The sequence below is a fragment of the Helianthus annuus genome, chromosome 9, assembly GCF_002127325.2.
Source record: "Helianthus annuus cultivar XRQ/B chromosome 9, HanXRQr2.0-SUNRISE, whole genome shotgun sequence".
In the NCBI taxonomy this organism is placed as follows: domain Eukaryota; kingdom Viridiplantae; phylum Streptophyta; class Magnoliopsida; order Asterales; family Asteraceae; genus Helianthus; species Helianthus annuus.
Genome location: NC_035441.2, coordinates 187,512,006 through 187,536,280, shown reverse-complemented (window position 1 = coordinate 187,536,280; position 24,275 = coordinate 187,512,006). Strand labels below are relative to the sequence as shown.

General features: G+C 38.8%; 1 protein-coding gene and 1 non-coding gene across 2 annotated transcripts; one reads left to right on the top strand and one right to left on the bottom strand.

Annotated features, from left to right (window-relative positions):
• Window positions 1–6,780: 6,780 nt before the first annotated feature.
• On the bottom strand, window positions 6,781–6,886 carry LOC118482441. Its single transcript, XR_004868479.1, has one exon. It is a non-coding gene; the product is annotated as a small nucleolar RNA R71 (small nucleolar RNA).
• A 5,545-nt stretch (window positions 6,887–12,431) lies between these two features.
• LOC110880227 lies at window positions 12,432–15,250 on the top strand. Its single transcript, XM_022128813.2, has 2 exons — window positions 12,432–12,691; window positions 13,024–15,250. The coding sequence occupies exon 2, from the start codon at window positions 13,027–13,029 to the stop codon at window positions 14,734–14,736; it is 1,710 nt and encodes a 569-aa protein (XP_021984505.1). The 5' UTR covers window positions 12,432–12,691; window positions 13,024–13,026; the 3' UTR covers window positions 14,737–15,250.
• Window positions 15,251–24,275: the final 9,025 nt, after the last annotated feature.

The following is a 24,275-nucleotide window of genomic DNA, read 5'->3' as shown; positions in this document are numbered from 1 at the left end:
CCGAGTTCTTAACAGACAACAACCAATCCCATAAAACCCTCTTATCAGCAGGCTTTTGAGGGGCATAAGTATTCACAATATTCACTATCTCTGAATAGCCTTTGACCGATCCCGAGATAATGAGAAAATTGGGATCCTTATGAGTAGAAATAAGGGAGAACATACCTAGATCCCAAAAACAAAGAAGACCCCCTGACCTACCTGTTGGATTAACGAATTCCATCTTCCACTCGGACCGCCCCCAGAATTGAGCGATGTCCATATCGGGGATGTCCGAACGTCAAGTCTCTTGAAAACAAATGAATGACACCTTCTCTGCACTTTTTAACTCCCGGCCATCTAGCTTTCTTGTCAACGCCAAATGTCACACCCCGACCTCCACGTGTCACCGGTGGGCCCGGTGTGGGGTACAGTGACGTGGTTGGCATCGTCATAGACAAACAACACAATATAATAATGCACAGCGGAAGCAGAAATAGATTCATTTCAACTTTAAATAAAATGTATTAATAAACATCATAAGTAGTTGAAACGGATCCACAGGCGGATCAAATAAATAAGATAAATTGTTCAACAGTTTATTTGTCGTCCGAGCTTGCGAGACTATAGTGGACGCTCTTAGGAAACAGCCAGCCTAGTTCGTTTAGTACCTGCACTTAACCTTTTGGGAAAAATACGTCAGTTTACACTGGTAAATACAAATCAACTGACTCATTTTGAAAATGATTAAAAAATTGATTTAAATGCACAAGGCATAAATATTTTTCTTAACTTTGGATAATTATGCAATATAAACTTGTGAACGAATTACATGCTACTCGTACATTTGGTGGCCCGGGATCTGCTGTCCGGGCTAAAGATTAAATGACACACCACATTAAAGAGTTATACACGTCGGGTGTACGCCTACACCCCGTGCTCTGGTCGTGGCCATCTCGTAAGATAATGCCAAGGATATCCGGGACACGGTCAATAACCCCCCAAACCCTTAAAGTAAAACAAGACTGTTTAAACGAGTTGAACAAACTATTCAAGACTGTACACCCAAGGGCGCAGGATTTGTGCGCTCGATCAAGCGGTATTCTATATACCGTACCCCAAGCCCGTATAGGGAAAATAAGTCAAAATGTATTTACCTGAGCAAGTATGAGTCACAATTGGTAAGTGTAGGTAGCTTTTACTGGGCCTCCTAATCTGGAACAAAGGTTTATAATAACCTATTAGATTCCTAACGGGTCTTTTATTTAAGCCTAAGCTTTGACCGGTTAGTTTTAAGGACGATACGGCACAAGCGCACGATTAAGCGAAAGACCGGATAGAATGTGATTTAGACCCGACAAGTTTGAATACTTGTATAATATGGGTATACTAAATACATTCTGGATTTTGAGATAAAAATGATAACGTTTGACCCGTTTCGGTCAATTTACGCAAACTAGTTACGTAAACCGAACCGAACGCTAAAAGGGCGTTACGGGTAGCCAAAAGAGTCAAATGCAAGTTCCCTGAGATAATATGCTTTAAATATGATATAATATCAGTAAGTTATATTCTATTATGCCCCGAATAATTTTAAACTCAATTTATGCCTTAGAAGGGCATTTTGGTCATTTAAAAGATTATAAAAGAGTTAAATTAGAGATCTGAGTTACGGGTCTGATTTATACAGTAAATATACTTCATTTGATATATTATAACAGTAGAGTATGACCCGTATACAAAACTTATCATTTAAAATCAAACTATGCACCGTAGGGGTATTTTAGTAATTTCACAAGGGCTAAAAATGCCAAAACTGGAGATCTGAGTTCAAACATTTATACTTACTGTTATTATATGAAAATATACTAAATACATCAGTAGGTATGAGTCTTATATGTTTAAAATGAGTATAACGCTTACTATGCGCTAAAAACGCTTAAAATGCGATTTAGAGCCGTTTCCGGGTTTTTAAAAGAAAGCTGAGATTTTTATATTTCCAGAATGCTCAAAATAATTTATTTAACATATAAAATCAGTAGAAAAAGATTTGGGGTCAAAAGAATGTATAAAACTCATTTTATGGCTTAAACGGTCAAAATCGGCATAAACCGAAATAACTTAACGATCTAAGAAACGATCAGCCAAAAAAAATAAATAAAAATCATCAAAAATCCCAAAATATTATATAACATCAGTGGGTAAAAAGTTTTATATCAAAACGTGGCCTGAAATAAGTCATACGCTAAATGCGTCGTTTATTAAACATAAAGCTTTAGTTTTACGCTATTGACCATAACTAAAAATCTGGACCACCAACTGGTCTCAAATTTTCGGTGCAAGTTTATAAACTAGTAATAAAGATTTCTACTCTTTCACTTTTCCAAAAATCACGTTTTATATCAAAAAGGGCAAAATAGTCAACTTTAAGCATAAATCGGAAACATGCAAATGAATCGGTTAAGCATAGACTCAAGATGTAAAAATTCCAGAAAGTTATACTAAAATATAAATGGTCAAAAATAAGCTCCAATACAGATCTCAAACATGCATGCACGGATCCGAATCGATAGTTGACGGGTGGTCCTTTGGACAACCCTTAAGTGTGTTAAAACATGAAATAATCCTCCATTTAGCCGTGTAATTATCTTGAATTAGATAACTACGATGCTTATGTTTCAGGTGCAAATTAGGAGATAAGAGATGGATAAAAGGCAGCTTATGGATGCTTTGGTGAAAACGGGTCGAGAGAAGAACACAAGACAAAACAAAGAAGTGAAGGCAGCTTGGTACCGTAAATTACGGTACTGCCGTAATTTACGGTGGCCCATTTTCTCATTTATGTTGCACCGTAACTCCACCATTCTCAGTGGCTTGATCCAAGACGGCAAGAGGGACCACAACAACAAGAGGGAAGCAGTAGCGGCTCGTTCGGGTTTGGAGAATGGAACGATATGATGTCGTCCATTTTTGGGCCCCCAGGACCGCGTTATTATTGATCAGGTGGTATTCTCTCTCTTGTATAGTTTGTATATATTTGTTGGTTTATGTTGATTATGGTGGGAGGATGGGTGGTGATTGATCATATGATTGATTGTTGGGTTTGGTTGGTTGGTGGTGTTGTGTTTAAAATGAAAAACATAAAAAAAATATAAAATAAAAAAATACAAAAAGAAATTTGGGGTTTGAGATAAAAGCTTTTTGTGGATGTTGATTGAAGAAGTGATCAAAACCTCCCAAGCCATACATTGGGGACAATGTATCCCAAGTGTGGGGATGGGGGGAATTTTTTGAAGATTTTTGAAAAAAAAATTTTAAGCCGAGCAAAACAATGTGAAATCTTGTCGCCCCAAATTATCCCCAAGTCAATACACCGGCAACCCTTATTACCCTTTTCATTCTTGGTAAGAGTTGTAGCCACACGTGTATATAAATAATCTTTGATGAGAGTGGCTACGGGTGGGGGTGCGTTAGAACTTGTGCTTGAATGCAATTTGAATCCTTTGTTAGACATGAATGTAGAAAGGATAAGGGCACTAGGTAGCCTCGTCGTTGGTGTGAGTGAGTGTGGGATTTGGGGGGTTGGACCTCATAAGTTATACATATGAGCATGGTAGTGAGAGGGGCGGGGGTTTGGTCATTTAGTTGCCCATTTTGTGCCTTAAAAGCTTATCGTTTGCTTCCCCTAGCTACTTACTTGAAAATTCACCCAAATTTGACCCGGTCTTGTAGTATTAGTGATAGAATTAGTAGTTTTGTGAGTTTGAAGTAGTTTGGTTAGCGTGTTATTGTATGATGATTGAAAAAAAAAAAAGGAAAAGCAACGAAAAAGAAAAAAAAAAGAGAAGGTTTCTTTGTCTTGTATATAATAATGCGTATTTGTTAGTTGGTTTTTGGTAGTTGTAATAAAAAGACCGGGTCGAATTTTCGCTACTCATATATATTCCATTTCCTACCCATACACCTAGCCACGTTACAACCTTTAAGCCCCTTTGATTTGCATTCATGTTTGACCCGTTATAGGAGGATAGTTGATTCCGGTACAAGCTTATGATTGCGCAACCACCCGTTTGCCTAGTGTGTGTCTAGCTTATCTTTGCTAGTTTCCACTTGTAGCCGAGAGGAGAGAATTTGTGAGGGGTGTATTGCTTGGGCATTAAAAAGGGGGATTGGTAAAGAAATTGCATGATTTGTTTGGCTTGATTTGATCACTTGTTTCGAAACTATGTTGATGAGTTGCTTGGGACAAGCAACGGTTAAGTGTGGGGATGTGACGGGTGGTCCTTTGGACAACCCTTAAGTGTGTTAAAACATGAAATAATCCTCCATTTAGCCGTGTAATTATCTTGAATTAGATAACTACGATGCTTATGTTTCAGGTGCAAATTAGGAGATAAGAGATGGATAAAAGGCAGCTTATGGATGCTTTGGTGAAAACGGGTCGAGAGAAGAACACAAGACAAAACAAAGAAGTGAAGGCAGCTTGGTACCGTAAATTACGGTACTGCCGTAATTTACGGTGGCCCATTTTCTCATTTATGTTGCACCGTAACTCAGTCTCACTTCACCGTAACAATTTGATGTCCACCGTAAATTACGGTGGAGCCGTAATTTACGGTGGAGCCTGAACGTGAAAAGTGTAACTGCCACAATATACTCGTTTTGGGTTGTGTCTTTTGGGATTATCTGATCATTGACGGTTCTTGGACACTTTGGGGGCGAATTTGGAGAACTTGTTGGGTTTGTGAACATTTCCAAACATTCGGTTTGTGTTTTTAATTTGTATGAACATTAGATTGATGTTGATGATGATTCACCGAGCCATGTCCGGCTAAACTCTTCGGTGATCATCCTAGGTGAATGTTTCTAAGACTTTTGTGTGTTTAATTTCTGCATTTCTAGAATGATATTTTGCGTTGCTTGAATGTCATGGTGTATGTTTGATTGTTTGTAGTGTGTTAATCCGTATTACAATTTCTAGTCTCGATCGTACGTTCTTGGTGCCGTTGGCAACTGAGATATCACGGGAAGGGTTAGGGTTGGTTATTGGTTAACAGGTCATCGGGAAACAACCTCGCGTTATTTAATCCGAGTACTTTGTTCCCTTTTATCACTTCAATCACATATACACGAGTTATGTCTATGTAACTCTTTCTAGTGAAATTGCACACAACTGTTTAAAGAAACTGAAACCTAGGGTGATCATTGTTCTCTCCTTATTGTTTAAAACCAACTTTGATTTGATTTAGTTCTTAATTTAGTTTTCTAAAACAACAATCCACAATCTTGAATTTTAATTTTCTGCAATTTATTTTTAATTTTAGTTTAAATACAAAGCTATACAATCAACACATTTTCCACATACTCCCTGAGTTCGATACCCTACTACCGCTAACTACAGTTGTTTAGGGATTAAATTTGCGTGACCCACGACATCACGTCAAATTTTGGCGCCGTTGCCGGGGAGTAGTGCGCAACGTGTGTTAGTTTAATAGTTTTGTTTGTTATTTTCGGGTTTACGCTGGTTGTGTTTAGTGTGCAGGTACTTCAGGTGTATGCATACTAGAGGCTCTCACAGGTCATCACCGCTATCGTTTGATCCGGAAATTGAAAGAACGCTACGACAAAACCGAGTTTTAGTGCGAGAAAACAAAATCATTGGTTCACCCACTTCACCCATTACACCGAGAAACATCATGGCTGATTCTCAGATACCACCTACAACCAGTCAAACAACCTCATCCTTTATACCTACTTCCACCCAACCATCACCAAACACTACATTACCTAATACCACCGCTGGATTTACACCAACCAATTCCACTCAACCAATCACCACTCAAAATGAGCCTACCATCACTTACGATCCATCCACCACAATCCCACCATTATCTCACTTCTTTCCCCCAACTACGGGTCAATCATCATCTACCTTCACAATTGCACCCAATTCAACTATTGTGCATACTACTCCATCCTTTAGACCATAACAATCGGGTTTTCAGTATTCAAACATTCCATTTGGGCAAACCTCGGGAATGCAAGGGGGTGATTATGATGAGGGATTTGAAGACTTTGAGGGGTATGAAGATGATGGGTATGGTTATGGAGATTATGGTGATCAAGGGGATTTTGGGTATGTTCAGAATCAATCTCAAGGGATGGCGAGTGTTGGTGGAATGCAACATCAACAACTTATACCACAACATATTCGGCCAAGACCACAAGGGCCACCAATGCCACAACCGATTCCATTGCAACAGGTCCGGCCACAACATGTACACCAACAACCATTTCAAAGACCGCCTCAGCGCCCACCGATGCGACCACAACAGTTTCAACAACCGATCGCACCACAAGGGCAAGTACCAAGACCGAATGGGCCGATTATTCCGAGAGGTAGGTATGGTGTGCCACGAAGACATCTTAGAGAAAATGTGAGGGGCATTGAAGCACATTTTCGACCGGTAATTACACAAAACCCTTCACCGGTAGTCATTCCTCATAATGACCAAGGGCGCACGTTCGAAGTGAGAACTAACTCGCTACAAAGTTTACCAAAATATAAGGGGTTAGCAAATGAAGAGCCTTATTTTCATTTAGAGGCTTATGACTCAATTTGCAACACCCTTGGGAGTCAAGGGTTTTCAGCTGACGACATCAAATTAGTGTTGTTTCAATTTTCGTTGGAAGAGAAAGCTAAGAAATGGTTCTATACATTACCTTCAGCATCAATTTATACATGGGGGGAGATGCAACAAACCTTTTTGGATGAATTCTACACCGCCCAAAAGACTAATGATGCGCGGAAGGGGTTGAGAAGCTTTCAACAACAACACGGTGAGATGTTCCATGAGGCGTTTGAGCGTTTTAACATGATGATCAAAAATTGCCCTCATCATGGAATTGAGTTATGGGAGTTGATGAACGCTTTTCATGAGGGGTTAAGTGCCGAAGATGCACGGGATTTAATGTCTATCACCGGAGGGACATTTGGAACGAATTATGAGAATGAAGATTGGGAGTTTTTGGAGAGTATGGCAACTACATCAAAAAGGAAAGCCCAAGCTTCGAGGAGAGCCCGACCGACAACTAACCGACCACAAGTGCATGCCATAGATGAAGGTAATGTTCAAACTACTAATCAAATTTATGATGTGTGTGCTTTGTGTAATGAAATAGGTCACGCGGCTGAAAATTGCCAAGGAATGTTGGAAGGGCAATATGAGGAAGTTCATGCGGTCCAAGGTCAAGGCCAAGGAGGAGGTGGTAGGAACTACAACAACATGAATTCTAATACCTACCACCCCGGGTTGAGGAATCACCCGAATTTTAGATATGGGAACCCGTCAAATCAAGCGAACCCAAATTTTCAAGGTAGCCAAGGTAATTTTGGTTCACGGCCATCTTATAATAACCAAGGTGGGTACCTGGGCGGAAATAACCAAGGGTATCAAAAACAATACCAAACGGGTCAAGATCAAAGGGGATCTTCGGGTGGAAATGAGGTGATGGAGATGCTTAAAAGCATGCAATTGGAAATGCAAAAGCGGAATCAACTTGATGAAGTGCGGATGCAAAAAGATGAGGTTCGCGATAAAAGCATCCATTCACTAACAACCCAAATGGGTCAATTAGCGACCGAGGTGGCGGAATTGAAGAAAGGTAAGGGTCAACTTCCAAGCGACACAAAGGTAAACCCTTCACACGGTTCGTCACGAGGTAATGTTAATATTAATCATGTTAGTGTGTTAAGAAGTGGGAAAGAGTTTAAGGCCAATTTGTCACCCGAATTGGTCGAGGGGGTGGTTGAGGACATCACGGGAATGGAAAGTGATGATGAACCTTCACCGGTTAAACCAAAAGAAATAACTATTAAAAAACCGGGGTTGGGTGAAAGTGAAAAGAATGAAGGTGAAAAGATTGAGGGTGAACTGAGTCAAGTGCCATTCCCATCGGCTTTACTTGACCCGGGAAAGAAAAATGTTATTGTGTCAAGGGGTCCTCAAAAAGAGGAAATGTGGGATATGTTCAAACAAGTTAAAATAAATCTCCCACTTCTTGATGCAATAAAACAAGTTCCCGCTTATGCAAAATTTTTAAAAGAATTATGCACACAAAAGAGGCAAAACAAGAAAAAAGTGCCTAAGCGGGTAGATTTGACCGGGCAAGTGAGTGCGGTGTTGAATGGGGAGCTTCCTCCTAAGCTCCAAGATCCAGGCACGCCATTGATTAATGTACAAGTTGGTAATTTTCAAATGGCTAAGGCATTGCTAGATCTTGGAGCCGGAGTTAGCATTTTACCGGGGGGATTATATGACCAATATGACTTTGGTCCATTAGCAAGGGTGGAGACGACGGTTGTTTTGGCCGATTTGTCTCATAAGTTGCCCCGGGGTATGGTTCAAAATGTTATTGTTAAAATTGATGAGTTTTACTACCCGGTGGACTTTTTGGTTTTGGACTACTCATCGGCGGACCCTAAACAACAACAGAACATAATTTTGGGTCGGCCATTTTTAAGCACCGCACATGCTATTATCGATTGTAGATTTGGTACGGTTGATATGGCATTCGGAAATCGAAAAATGCGTTTGAATGTTTTCACTAACAATTCTAATGCTAACGGTGTTGATGAGTGTTTTATGGCAGACATAGTAGATGGATGCAACCCGCATGAGTATGAGGAGGATGGTTTGGATATTTGCCTGTGTGATTTTTCTGAACAGGTACATGCTTATGCACTACGGGTTGAAGAGGAAGCACAAGATGTGATGGCGATGAAAGAAGGTAGACCACCATGGACTCATCAATTCGAGGGTCTACCGGTGGAAATCGATTCGGGTACAAAACCATCGTTGGAGGAACCACCAAAGTTAGAGCTCAAGGACTTGCCGGGCCACTTGAAGTACGTATTTTTAGGGGATAATGACACTTTGCCGGTCATTATTGCCTCTAATTTGGAAGTGGCACAAGAGCAAGCGTTGATGGAGGTGTTAAAAGCGAACAAGGGTGCTATTGGATGGACGATTGCCGATCTCAAAGGAATTAGTCCATCCATCGTCATGCACAAAATTATCACAACCGAGGATGCCAAACCGACACGAGAAGCTCAAAGGCGGTTGAACCCGAACCTAAGGGAGGTAGTAAAAAAGGAGGTAATTAAATGGTTGGATGCGGGAATCATCTATCCGATTTCGGATAGTGCTTGGGTGAGTCCCACCCAAGTTGTGCCTAAGAAGGCCGGCATTCAAGTAGTCAAGGACGAAAGTGGTGAACAAATTGCCACCCGACCGGTTACCGGATGGCGGGTGTGTATTGATTACCGAAAACTGAATGCCGCCACTTCTAAGGACCATTTCCCGCTACCTTTTATTGACCAAATTATTGAAAAATTGTCGGGTCAAAAATATTATTGCTTCTTAGATGGGTATTCGGGTTATAATCAAATTGCCATACACCCGGATGACCAACACAAGACCACCTTCACATGCCCATACGGCACTTTTGCCTTTAGGCGAATGCCGTTTGGGTTGTGTAATGCTCCGGCAACTTTTCAACGATGTATGATGAGTATTTTCTCGGACATGGTTGGAGAGTCGCTCGAAGTGTTCATGGATGATTTTTCCATTTTTGGCACCACTTTTGATGCTTGTCTCAATGAATTGCAAAAGGTTTTAAAAAGGTGCGTTGAGAAAAATTTGGTGCTAAGTTGGGAGAAAAGTCACTTCATGGTGCAAGAGGGCATTGTGTTGGGACACGTGATTTCGGAAAGGGGGATGGAGGTGGATAAGGCAAAGATACGGGTAATTTCATCATTGCCACCTCCTAAAAATGTTAAGGGTGTACGGTCATTCTTGGGACACGCGGGTTTTTATCGACGGTTCATTAAGGGTTTTAGTGTTATCACCAAACCCTTATGCAATTTGCTATTAAAAGATGTCCCGTTTGACTTTACTAATGAGTGCATGCAAGCTTTTACTGTTTTGAAGGAACATTTGGTCAAAGCACCTATCTTGCAACCACCTGACTGGTCAAAGCCGTTTGAGATAATGTGTGATGCAAGCGATACTACTATTGGTGCAGTTTTGGGTCAACGGGTTGACAAGAAGCCGGTGGTTATTTACTATGCAAGCAAAACTTTATCCGAAGCGCAACTTAACTACACCACAACCGAGAAGGAGTTACTAGCAGTGGTGTATGCTTTGGATAAGTTTCGCTCGTATATTTGGGGAAGCAAGGTAGTGGTTTACTCGGATCATAGTGCGGTTCGGTACTTGATGGAGAAAAAGGATGCAAAGCCGCGGTTGATTCGGTGGGTCTTATTGTTACAAGAGTTTGATCTTGAGATCCGAGACAAAAAGGGATGTGAGAATGTTGTCGCGGATCATTTGTCCCGAATCCCGTTGGAAGGTGTAGATGATGCAAGTGAAATCAATGAACGGTTCCCCGATGAACAATTGTTGGCCGTTTCTACTTATGTTGCCCCTTGGTATGCTCATTATGTTAACTATTTGGCCAAGGGTGCGATTCCAAATCATTGGACTAAGAAGAGACGACAACAGTTTTCTAGTCAAGTGAAGCAATATATATGGGACGAACCCGACTTGTTCAAAATCGGGGCTGATCAAGTGATAAGAAGATGTGTTCCCGAAACTGAAGTTTTAGAGATATTGACCCATGCTCATTCATCCGCATGTGGGGGCCATTTTAGTGGGAATAAGACAGGCTATCGGGTGTTATCGAGTGGGTTTTATTGGCCCACGATTTTCAAGGATGCTCGTGAGTATGCCCGAAATTGCATCAATTGTCAAAGAATGGGAAGCATTTCGAAACGTGATGAAATGCCGTTGCAACCAATTTTGGTAGTGGAGGTATTTGATGTTTGGGGAATAGACTTCATGGGTCCTTTCCCAAACTCAAATGGGTTTTTATACATATTGGTTGCGGTTGATTATGTGTCGAAATGGATTGAAGCTATTGCCACAAGGACCAACGATCATTCCGTTGTATGTAAGTTTGTGCAATCCAACATTTTTTCTTGTTTCGGTGTACCTCGGGTGATAATAAGTGATGGTGGTTCACATTTCAAAAATTTCAATTTTGGAAAGTTGTTGAAGAGATATAGTGTGAATCACCGTGTGGCTACACCGTACCACCCACAAACAAGTGGTCAAGTGGAGGTATCTAACCGGCAAATCAAAGAAATTCTAATGAAAACGGTTAGAACGGATAGGAAAGATTGGTCAAGCAAGCTTGATGATGCATTGTGGGCATATCGCACGGCTTTCAAAACCCCACTTGATACCACTCCGTATCGAATGGTTTACGGGAAAGGATGTCATTTGCCTATGGAGTTGGCACATAGGGCATATTGGGCAATTAAAACAGTGAATGCGGACTATGATGAAGCGGGTCGGGCGAGGAAGCTTCAACTGAATGAAATTGAAGAGATAAGGGACCAAGCGTATGAGTGTGCATCCGCATACAAAGACAAACTGAAAAAGGTTCATGATGCGAAGATAAAGAAGAAGAACTTTGAAGTGGGTCAAAAAGTGTGGTTATACAATTCAAGGTTGAAAATGTTCGCGGGGAAACTCAAGAGCAAGTGGATGGGCCCTTATGTTGTCCGACGAGTGGGAAGGTTCGGAGATGTTGACATTCAAGATGAGCGAACATTGAAACAACAAACGGTGAACGGTCACCGGTTAAAGCCGTATTTGGATGGCAATGACATCAACAACTTGGAGCTTGACAAAGCGGGCTACATCTTACGCCCGGTCGAGGAGGAACAACCATAAAAGGTCCAGGTTTGGTGGTAGTGTACATAGTAGTTTCGTTTTATTTTGTTTGTATAGTTGCACAATTGCCTTAGTTCCTCGAAGTCCGTGTTCGAAACAAGTGTGGGGATATTCGGGTTGCAAATTGCTCTACATTGTGTTGAGGACAACACGGGATTTTTTGAGGGGGTAGGGTAATTCTTACAAGTTTTTGAAAAAAATTAAAAACATAAAAAAAAATTGAAAATTTAAAAAAAAAAAAAAAAAAGTGAAAAATGGATGCCCAGTGTCCACCGTAAATTACGGTGGAGCCGTAATTTACGGTGGAGGTTAAAAAATGTTGGATTTTTATGGTGTAAACCTCCTGTGTTACGGTAAAAAATTTCAGGCCGGAGTGTACCGTAAATTACGGTAAGGCCGTAATTTACGGCCAAGGGTGAAAATGCTTGGGATTTACGGTATAAACAGACTGAATTACGGTACACATTTGACATCCAGGTCTCATCGTAATTTACGGTGAGACCGTAAATTACGGTACGCAGTGATTTTGTTTCCGTCGATTCAGTTCTGCATTTATATAAAAAAAAAAATATATATATATATATATATATAAAACCGAAAACAAACAAGCTGGTCACGTGATTAAACCCCAACCACTCATTCATTCTTCACCTTTTCACCAACTTCTTCTTCTCCAAGAACCTTCATCTTCCTTCTTCTTCCACCTTCTTTCTTTCATCAAATCTTCAATATTCGCCCAAATCAAGTGAGGTTTTGGTCTAAATCGACTAATTTTTCCCAAGCTTCGTGATTGTGAGGAGGAATTCCAGAGAAAACGCGGTTTTGGGGTCGAAGTTTGAAACCCTAGGTTGAGATAATTTGGGGGTTTTGGGATTTTTAGTTTCACAAGCATCCTCTCATCTTGAAACAAGGTATGAACACTTATTTTACTATATTATGAAGATGCATTGTGAAAAACAAGGTGATTTAGGTTATATGTTCTTGCTCACTTGCTTGTTGCTAGGATATGAGTATGGAATTGTTATTGAACATGGTTGATGGTTGTAGATGTAGGAATTATGGTTAAAGTAGTGAACTTTTGGGATGTTCTAAATTGTAGAGACACCATGCCCAATTTTTGAAAAACCCTTGATACACTTTGGGTTCACTAACATCTACAACCATGGCAACAAGCAAGTGTGGGGATGATTTGTGAAGAGAATGTTAATTTTTGTGTTATTTTGTTGTTTCTTCATGTGTGTAGGAAATGGCAAAGACAAAGGAAAAGCCGGGGTCAAGTTCATCCTCGTCAAGAGGCAAGGGCAAGGAGAAGGAGCAGCCATCGAAGAAGAGGCAATATCTTGGTAGGGTTAGTGAAAGCGAGGAAGAGGAAGAGATGCAGTTAGACCCAAGTGATAAACCGGTGTGGAATTCGGGGTCGTTGGATGACCAACCCGAAATTTGGCAGCCAACTCTGTATAACGACTGCATGAACAAGTTAAAGAATAAAGCAGCCGCATTCATCTGTGAAAGAGATGTTGATGAGCCTCAGTTGGGCCAGTTCGGGGTGTATGACAAGTTCCGTGCTTTGGGTTGGGAAGGAGCACTCAAGTGTTGGGATAAGGATAAGAGCAATTTGTTTTTGACTGAGATTCAGGAGTGGATGGCAACGCTTAAATGTCACAACTTCCACAGGCCATCACAAATGAAGTTGGTTGGGATGGTACATGGGGTACCAGTTGAAATGTCATTCGATACGTTGAAGAAGTTGGGAAAATATGATAGCCTTCCAACTAGGGAGTACATGATTCCCACGCTTGATGATTTATTGCTCAAACCCGAGAAGCACGTGACATGGAACAGTATGTTGGCGGATTTGTTTTTACCCGGTAGGTATGGTGGCGTGTTATACCGAAAAAATCTGAAGATAGAAGCCAAGCTCTTGCATACGATCTGTTTACTTAATGTCATCCCAAGGAGAGGGGATAAAGAACAGGTGAGGTTTCCAGAGATACCTGTTCTGTATTCATTGATGCACGGGTCCCCACGGTTTCCAATACGCTACCTGATTATGCACCATTTGTGGATATGCCGGAACAAATACGGGAGAGACATTGTCCCGTACTGCCGCATCATAACGGGCTTAATGAAACAGCAGAAGGCACTCACATCTGAAGACCGCGGTTTAACGAAAAGGCACTTGCCTTTTACTTTGGATAGGTTGGGAAGTGTTTGGACTTATACTTCGTCTGAACGTTATCACAAGCTGAAATCGGAAGGTCAACGGTGGAGGGCGTTGAAATTGGGTGCAAGGGAGTTGTTACCGGGAGAACCGGATGAACCTGAAAGCGATGAAGAGTTAATTCCAAGTGGGGATGATGATTACGCAGACGAGCCACCGGGTGGTGCAAATGTTGGTTTTGGGGCTTTTCATGGTGGTCATGGTGGCACATTTTACGACTATGCGCAGCAACCATATGAGCCGGGGTGGGCTTATAGTGGTTCAATGCAGGAGGTGATCGAGAGCCAACGCCCGCCGGCGGCCATCTTTGATACTTGGTCGGGTCCGGAGAGGTCGTTATTTGATCAAGGCACGCGGAATAGCGCTAGTATTGAGCGGGCGCTTAAACATAGCTTCGACCGCAATGAATCGTGGCACCGGACCCACGCATATTCGCAGGAGGTGGAAATGAATAACCGATATCACGATGATCAGATGAGGCGGATGCATGCGGACTGGCATGCTGGGAGGCCGGTGGTTGAGGATCCACAACATGTGGATTACGCCTCATTGCCACCGTATGATGGCAGCGTTTCGTATCCGACTCCACCACTCCACCATTCTCAGTGGCTTGATCCAAGACGGCAAGAGGGACCACAACAACAAGAGGGAAGCAGTAGCGGCTCGTTCGGGTTTGGAGAATGGAACGATATGATGTCGTCCATTTTTGGGCCCCCAGGACCGCGTTATTATTGATCAGGTGGTATTCTCTCTCTTGTATAGTTTGTATATATTTGTTGGTTTATGTTGATTATGGTGGGAGGATGGGTGGTGATTGATCATATGATTGATTGTTGGGTTTGGTTGGTTGGTGGTGTTGTGTTTAAAATGAAAAACATAAAAAAAATATAAAATAAAAAAATACAAAAAGAAATTTGGGGTTTGAGATAAAAGCTTTTTGTGGATGTTGATTGAAGAAGTGATCAAAACCTCCCAAGCCATACATTGGGGACAATGTATCCCAAGTGTGGGGATGGGGGGAATTTTTTGAAGATTTTTGAAAAAAAAATTTTAAGCCGAGCAAAACAATGTGAAATCTTGTCGCCCCAAATTATCCCCAAGTCAATACACCGGCAACCCTTATTACCCTTTTCATTCTTGGTAAGAGTTGTAGCCACACGTGTATATAAATAATCTTTGATGAGAGTGGCTACGGGTGGGGGTGCGTTAGAACTTGTGCTTGAATGCAATTTGAATCCTTTGTTAGACATGAATGTAGAAAGGATAAGGGCACTAGGTAGCCTCGTCGTTGGTGTGAGTGAGTGTGGGATTTGGGGGGTTGGACCTCATAAGTTATACATATGAGCATGGTAGTGAGAGGGGCGGGGGTTTGGTCATTTAGTTGCCCATTTTGTGCCTTAAAAGCTTATCGTTTGCTTCCCCTAGCTACTTACTTGAAAATTCACCCAAATTTGACCCGGTCTTGTAGTATTAGTGATAGAATTAGTAGTTTTGTGAGTTTGAAGTAGTTTGGTTAGCGTGTTATTGTATGATGATTGAAAAAAAAAAAAAAAAAAAAAGGAAAAGCAACGAAAAAGAAAAAAAAAAGAGAAGGTTTCTTTGTCTTGTATATAATAATGCGTATTTGTTAGTTGGTTTTTGGTAGTTGTAATAAAAAGACCGGGTCGAATTTTCGCTACTCATATATATTCCATTTCCTACCCATACACCTAGCCACGTTACAACCTTTAAGCCCCTTTGATTTGCATTCATGTTTGACCCGTTATAGGAGGATAGTTGATTCCGGTACAAGCTTATGATTGCGCAACCACCCGTTTGCCTAGTGTGTGTCTAGCTTATCTTTGCTAGTTTCCACTTGTAGCCGAGAGGAGAGAATTTGTGAGGGGTGTATTGCTTGGGCATTAAAAAGGGGGATTGGTAAAGAAATTGCATGATTTGTTTGGCTTGATTTGATCACTTGTTTCGAAACTATGTTGATGAGTTGCTTGGGACAAGCAACGGTTAAGTGTGGGGATGTGACGGGTGGTCCTTTGGACAACCCTTAAGTGTGTTAAAACATGAAATAATCCTCCATTTAGCCGTGTAATTATCTTGAATTAGATAACTACGATGCTTATGTTTCAGGTGCAAATTAGGAGATAAGAGATGGATAAAAGGCAGCTTATGGATGCTTTGGTGAAAACGGGTCGAGAGAAGAACACAAGACAAAACAAAGAAGTGAAGGCAGCTTGGTACCGTAAATTACGGTACTGCCGTAATTTACGGTGGCCCATTTTCTCATTTATGTTGCACCGTAACTCAGTCTCACTTCACCGTAACAATTTGATGTCCACCGTAAATTACGGTGGAGCCGTAATTTACGGTGGAGCCTGAACGTGAAAAGTGTAACTGCCACAATATACTCGTTTTGGGTTGTGTCTTTTGGGATTATCTGATCATTGACGGTTCTTGGACACTTTGGGGGCGAATTTGGAGAACTTGTTGGGTTTGTGAACATTTCCAAACATTCGGTTTGTGTTTTTAATTTGTATGAACATTAGATTGATGTTGATGATGATTCACCGAGCCATGTCCGGCTAAACTCTTCGGTGATCATCCTAGGTGAATGTTTCTAAGACTTTTGTGTGTTTAATTTCTGCATTTCTAGAATGATATTTTGCGTTGCTTGAATGTCATGGTGTATGTTTGATTGTTTGTAGTGTGTTAATCCGTATTACAATTTCTAGTCTCGATCGTACGTTCTTGGTGCCGTTGGCAACTGAGATATCACGGGAAGGGTTAGGGTTGGTTATTGGTTAACAGGTCATCGGGAAACAACCTCGCGTTATTTAATCCGAGTACTTTGTTCCCTTTTATCACTTCAATCACATATACACGAGTTATGTCTATGTAACTCTTTCTAGTGAAATTGCACACAACTGTTTAAAGAAACTGAAACCTAGGGTGATCATTGTTCTCTCCTTATTGTTTAAAACCAACTTTGATTTGATTTAGTTCTTAATTTAGTTTTCTAAAACAACAATCCACAATCTTGAATTTTAATTTTCTGCAATTTATTTTTAATTTTAGTTTAAATACAAAGCTATACAATCAACACATGTCACACCCCAACCAATGGCGGAAACATCGGGATGAGACGAAGTGTGAAGATTGCTAGAGACATCATAACGCTATTTGTGACAATATTTAGAAAATCCAAATTTCATTTCATTTCATAACTTCAAATAGTCAACATTACAAGAAATTCAAATACGACAAGTTTAACAAAACAACATGATAACATAACAAAATTTTGATACAACATTTTAAACCCTAACGTCTATATGTGTATCTAGGCATCAACGCTACTTCATTTCATAGCATCATCGTCCTCAACCTGTAACATGTTTAAAATAAAGTTCAATGCAAAAGCAAAGGCGAGTATACAAGTTTGATACGTACATAGCAAAAGATAAGTTTGAACAATTCCTCATAGCAAGCATGTGATTCAAGATAAACATTTAAATATGGCATGTGTCTAACATATCAAACCAAGAAAACGCAATATGCTCAAGACATAACCTCAAGTTTACGGGCGGGTCGTTAATCCTATAGCGCTACATATGTCAAGGTTTGGCTCGTACGAAGTTAATGATAAGTTCAACACATAAGAATAACCCAAGTTTAAAGTATCAAGTCATCACGTATACAAGCATGTTATAGGAACGTTCATGTGTTTAACAAAGTGTTCATGTGTAAGTTAATAGGTAAACATGTTACACCCCAAAAGTGGTAAAAGTAAAAAGGGGGAAATACGAGTATACTCACAAATTTGCATATGCTTTCCGATTATCCAATGTGACGAAATTGATAAGGTTAGAAGGTTGAATATGTTCGTGTAGGGATTTAGGAAGTTAAAACGTAAGAATATAGGTATTCGAAAGTAATCATCCTTTAACACCAAGTACTTGTTCTTGACACTATGAAACCTCAAGGGTTAATGTTTTCATGAGTAATATACTCATTAGAATCGTAACAAGTCTTATGTCTTAGATGATGTTATTCTAATATCTTGACGAATGAACACAAGTCCACCATCAAGGGTTCGAATAGTATATATATGTATAAGTATTATGTATTATTTAGTCCATTAGTCAAGTATGAGGTAGAAGATAAATCTTCATTTAGGTACCTCTATTGTGTCATAGAATTCATGTAGGAGGTAGGAAGAACAAACTTCCATTTAGGTACCTCTTATGGTTCACCACTACACTTGATGTAAAAACATACAAGGAGGGTCATGAACTAATATCAATACAAGAATAAGAACAACTACACTATGAGAAATCATCAAGTAATGTGGGGATTCTATGTTGGACAACCCAAGTTAGTCCATAATCACATCTTCATCAAGCTTTAAGCTTGAACATCACTTGTGGGTTAAAAACCCTAAACAAAACAGAATGTATATGAGGTTTAACCTCTGATTTTGAATGTCTCAACCTTGTTTTTAAGCCTAACTAACCATAGAAGTGGTTATAAGCATAAGGACATAGGTTTGAGATGAGTTAGACTCAAGTTGAACAAGTTTTAGTAAAGGTTTAATCAAAATAGAAACAAACAGTGAACTTTGGAGCCTTTTTGCCGGAGTTCCAGGGACTTATTTACTGTGAAAAACCCATGGAATCGAAGTTAAGGTCAATCCAAGCACATAGGAAAAAGAATCAACCAAATCGGATAAGAAATGAGTGAGTTATGCTCACTTTAGTGAAGGCTGCACAATCTGCTCGAATTTGTGATTTCAGCTGCGATTTTGAGTGATTTGGGAGTAAGATTTGAGTTTGTAAAGTGGTAAGGAGGCTGAGATTAAGTTGTATTTATAGGGGGAAGGATTAGGGTAAAGTTGGGTTGGCAATAAATATAGTTAGTTGGGTGTTAATAGTAAAAAGAAATAACTTAACCAGCCATAAAATGGTGTCCGGTCGCTAGGCTGTAAACAGCCCAAAGTTGTTATATTTTTCTTTTGTTAATTGATCATTAAATTAATGCTTGCAAGGTAAATTATGTATATAATATATAATGAAGAATTATGCACATGGGTTGGGGTAATTAATTGAAAAAGACAAGTTGTTGTTTTGAGATGTTTGGCCGAAATGACTGTTACCAGTCATAGATATTCTATTTTTCCTTTAGTTAGCATATATTTGTTGTATGTTAGTGATGCACAAAGTGCAATTTTGATACTACAAAAAAAGGTGATTTGAAAATAAAAAAAAGGAAAGCATTTAGGTAATATGTAAGCTGCGATTGGCAGTAGTCTTTTTTTTTATTCCTTTTTATTTTTTTTTCTTTTTTTTTTTGTTAAGATCAACAACTCTACGTTGATGTATACAATTATTATGTTATTATTATTATTATTATGTTATTATTATTATTATATTAGAATTTAATCACGTATTTAATAGTTAACAAGCATGTATAAGTTATGAGTACCAGTATGTCGTGTATTGGTTGCGCGTATGCATTCGAGATTGGTAACGTATAACCCGAGTATTGCAACACGTATAAGCATGTATATAAAAAAAAAAATAGTATTCCATATAAAAGATTCATTTCATTACGATCAAAGTCACGGATTTACAATGGCTTGAAACGAGAAGACGATTACAAGAATACAAGATTTCTAAAATTCGAATTTCAAGCAAAGGTTTCTAAATGTGGAAAGTATGAAAACGCAGGGCGTTACAGTCTCCCCTCCTTTAGAAATTTCGTCCCGAAATTTAATCCAGAGGAAGACTTGAAAGAGTTTTGGCAAAAGATGATTTTTTTAAAATTGAAATTATGAAATTTTAAAATATTTTGAAAAGTGCGAACTTTGAAGAACGAGAAAAAAAAAATAGGTTCGTAAAGGGATCTTTATATATAGAATGGGTTGAAATCAATAAAAGTGAGGTAGCTTGCGTAGGAAGTTTTAAGGATAGTAAAAATCACACATTACAAAATTGTTTATTGAAAGGGACAAGAAGGTTTGGTACTTTAAATAAAGTGATAACGGCCTACTAAGTATGTTGCACAAGAATAAAGAATAGAAAATCGGTTCTAAAGGTAATAAGATAAGTTAGGATTCGAATGTTTAAATAAGCTTGATTCTGAACGAGGTTCGTATGAAAGAAAGGATAATGGAGAATAATAGGAGTATGGGGCGTACGATTGACTCTTAATGAAGGCAAGTATAAGAATAGCGTAAGTGTTAGATGGATGAAAAGTAGTGTGTTAAGAATGAAGTCTCATCGTGGATAATCGGATATAATGCGTTTGTGAGTTGTTTAAAGTTTGTATTAGGTCAAAAGGTCTGCGAAACACTGAATTTCTCATGGCACGTTTTACGAAAGTTTGGTAACATGGTGAAAACACTTATATATAGGAAGTACCAGTGGCGTATCCACCATGTTTTGACCATGTTATGTCCATCTCGTTATTCGGTGTCATGTTACATTCCGTGTCTTACCATACATAGTAGTACACTCTATGGTTCTCATACGCCTATCACTATAATCCCGTGTGCACCCGTGATTATATTGATCATCGTATGGTCCGCATAGCTTGTACTAGTTATGTATGAATTAGGGTATACATAAAAAAAAATTTTAGAATGTGTACGTACAAGAATGTAGTATGTAAGCAAATCCATGCTTACGTATGTGTGGGACCCACGCAAGCGAATCCCTCGGGTTACGCTCGCGTATAGGTACGAATGTATGAATCATGAAAGTATGAGCATAAACAAAAAAAAAAAACGTGTAAGTAGTATGTGTACCAGCAGAAGTGTAAAACGTATAAGTAGTATGTGTATAAGCATAAGCATAATACGTATGGATATAAGCGTAGGTACGAAAACTAAATATCGCGTATATAGTGTTTGTTGGGTCATCACGGATTTAAGTGTATAAAGGCGTTCAAAAGGTCGAGCATGTAAATACGAATGATATAAATGATGTTATCGCGAGGTAACGACCAAAATGTGTACGATGATATGCATGTATAGTTGTTTAAATGAAACATTGAGTTTATCGAATCAAAATTAGGTTGACCTTGATTGGAAGGGTAGAATATAGCTGTGTATGTAAGAGGATATAAAGTATTAATTGGTTAGGCATAATGTATTTTTGTAATGATTGAAATGCTACTTTTGTAAAAAAATTCATGTAAGTCAAAGATTGTCGGTTCCCATGAAGACTTCTTGCCCGCGTGTTTTGTAAATTGGTGTAGGAAAAAGGTTTTTGTTTAAAAAGTAGGTTCGTTTCATCAAATAAGAAATTATGAATTTAGGAGGTCCTTGTGAAAACTAGGATCCTTAGAAGAGATTTTTTTTTTTGCAAAAGGACTTAGTAATGTAAAAAAAAAAATAACAAATGATTTGTTGATGTTTGAAAAGGGTATTTGGTAAAACAATCATATAACTTCTATAAAATCTTATAAGTATTTGGGAAAGGTTGGTTGGATTTTGATTAAAAGTAGAAGGTGGGCATGTTTTAGTGATTAAGTTGAATATGAAGTTCATGGGCAAGAGTTTCATTGAACCGCTTAAATTGATGGGTAGCATTTCGTAAGGTTTTGAAGTTCGGGTAATAAAACGTTTTAAGACATGATTATGAATTTCGCGTATATGAGTTGAGTGAAAATAGATTGTAGAATAAAAAGTACGTTTGATAAAACAATGTATTTCGAAATCTGTATGAGTGGGTATTTTTAAATAACATTAAACAATTTGGGTATAAAGTATGATCGAGTTTGCATAATAAGATGTTTCGAAAGAGAAGTTTTGGTAACGGTCACCTAAGTTAGGGAATCACCCCTAACTCGTTGGTGAGGTCGTTTTGAGGAAAGGGGAGTGGAGCTAATCGTCAAGGTAAGGAAGTCACTCCAATCTCGATGATACCTCTCCACTAGTTGTTACAAGGAATATGAATTTAAATTATATGAAAATCATGCATATATAAATGTATCGAAAAGGTTCGATATGTTGTGCGTGTGAAAAGAGAAATCAAAGGTAACTCGAGGTTGAAAGATTGCATCGTATAAAATGAACAATAGAAACACATGTTTGACCAAAGTTTGGAGTGTTCCAAATGGAACTTTGACTAACCAAAGTGGTCGAAAAGTCTTTTGAATTTGAGGAGCATGCTTTGGCCTAATAGGTAAAATACTCTCGCCGACAAGTCGGTTAACGGTATTTACCCTTCCGGTTACTACATGTCCCAAATTAATCGAAATTTCGAGACTTGGCGGGATTTATGAAAAAATCAAGGAGTGGAACTAGTCGACAAGGTGCGGGTTTCACCCCTATCTTGACGATTTCGTATCCTAAGTGTGGTTGGTACTCGTCGGGTCAAAATTTAAATTTCGACATGTTGACGAGGGTCCACTAGAATTTGAAATTTGAGATTTGCCATTTAGATGTGGATTTCACTCCTAGCTCAAGGGCGATATCTCGTGTAAAAAGAAGAATAGATAGATTGAGAGTCGTTCACTAAATTGTGGGTTTCACGCCTATTTTGGTGAATTCGTCTCATTTGTACAATATGAGTGTTGTCGGATTTAGAATAATTAAGTAAAATGCATGAGGGAAGTGTGTGTTGAAGGAAATACACAAGCAAGTATAAACACATAAGAAAGCATATCAAGAATGGTGCTTAAATAATGAAATGATAAAACAAGTGTTAACACATAATAGAACAAGCTTTAATGCGTACGAATAACATGTCAAATATTACACATGAGTAATATACATGTTTAAAAGAACATAAATAAGTAACAAATAAGGTATCATGTAGTAGTCCAAGCAAAGCATACGAATAAGGCTCTAAAACTATAGACTAGGTAAAAGCATTCCTACTTTTCCTAATTCCCTATAGTTATGGCTCTGATACCAATCTGTCACACCCCAACCAATGGCGGAAACATCGGGATGAGACGAAGTGTGAAGATTGCTAGAGACATCATAACGCTATTTGTGACAATATTTAGAAAATCCAAATTTCATTTCATTTCATAACTTCAAATAGTCAACATTACAAGAAATTCAAATACGACAAGTTTAACAAAACAACATGATAACATAACAAAATTTTGATACAACATTTTAAACCCTAACGTCTATATGTGTATCTAGGCATCAACGCTACTTCATTTCATAGCATCATCGTCCTCAACCTGTAACATGTTTAAAATAAAGTTCAATGCAAAAGCAAAGGCGAGTATACAAGTTTGATACGTACATAGCAAAAGATAAGTTTGAACAATTCCTCATAGCAAGCATGTGATTCAAGATAAACATTTAAATATGGCATGTGTCTAACATATCAAACCAAGAAAACGCAATATGCTCAAGACATAACCTCAAGTTTACGGGCGGGTCGTTAATCCTATAGCGCTACATATGTCAAGGTTTGGCTCGTACGAAGTTAATGATAAGTTCAACACATAAGAATAACCCAAGTTTAAAGTATCAAGTCATCACGTATACAAGCATGTTATAGGAACGTTCATGTGTTTAACAAAGTGTTCATGTGTAAGTTAATAGGTAAACATGTTACACCCCAAAAGTGGTAAAAGTAAAAAGGGGGAAATACGAGTATACTCACAAATTTGCATATGCTTTCCGATTATCCAATGTGACGAAATTGATAAGGTTAGAAGGTTGAATATGTTCGTGTAGGGATTTAGGAAGTTAAAACGTAAGAATATAGGTATTCGAAAGTAATCATCCTTTAACACCAAGTACTTGTTCTTGACACTATGAAACCTCAAGGGTTAATGTTTTCATGAGTAATATACTCATTAGAATCGTAACAAGTCTTATGTCTTAGATGATGTTATTCTAATATCTTGACGAATGAACACAAGTCCACCATCAAGGGTTCGAATAGTATATATATGTATAAGTATTATGTATTATTTAGTCCATTAGTCAAGTATGAGGTAGAAGATAAATCTTCATTTAGGTACCTCTATTGTGTCATAGAATTCATGTAGGAGGTAGGAAGAACAAACTTCCATTTAGGTACCTCTTATGGTTCACCACTACACTTGATGTAAAAACATACAAGGAGGGTCATGAACTAATATCAATACAAGAATAAGAACAACTACACTATGAGAAATCATCAAGTAATGTGGGGATTCTATGTTGGACAACCCAAGTTAGTCCATAATCACATCTTCATCAAGCTTTAAGCTTGAACATCACTTGTGGGTTAAAAACCCTAAACAAAACAGAATGTATATGAGGTTTA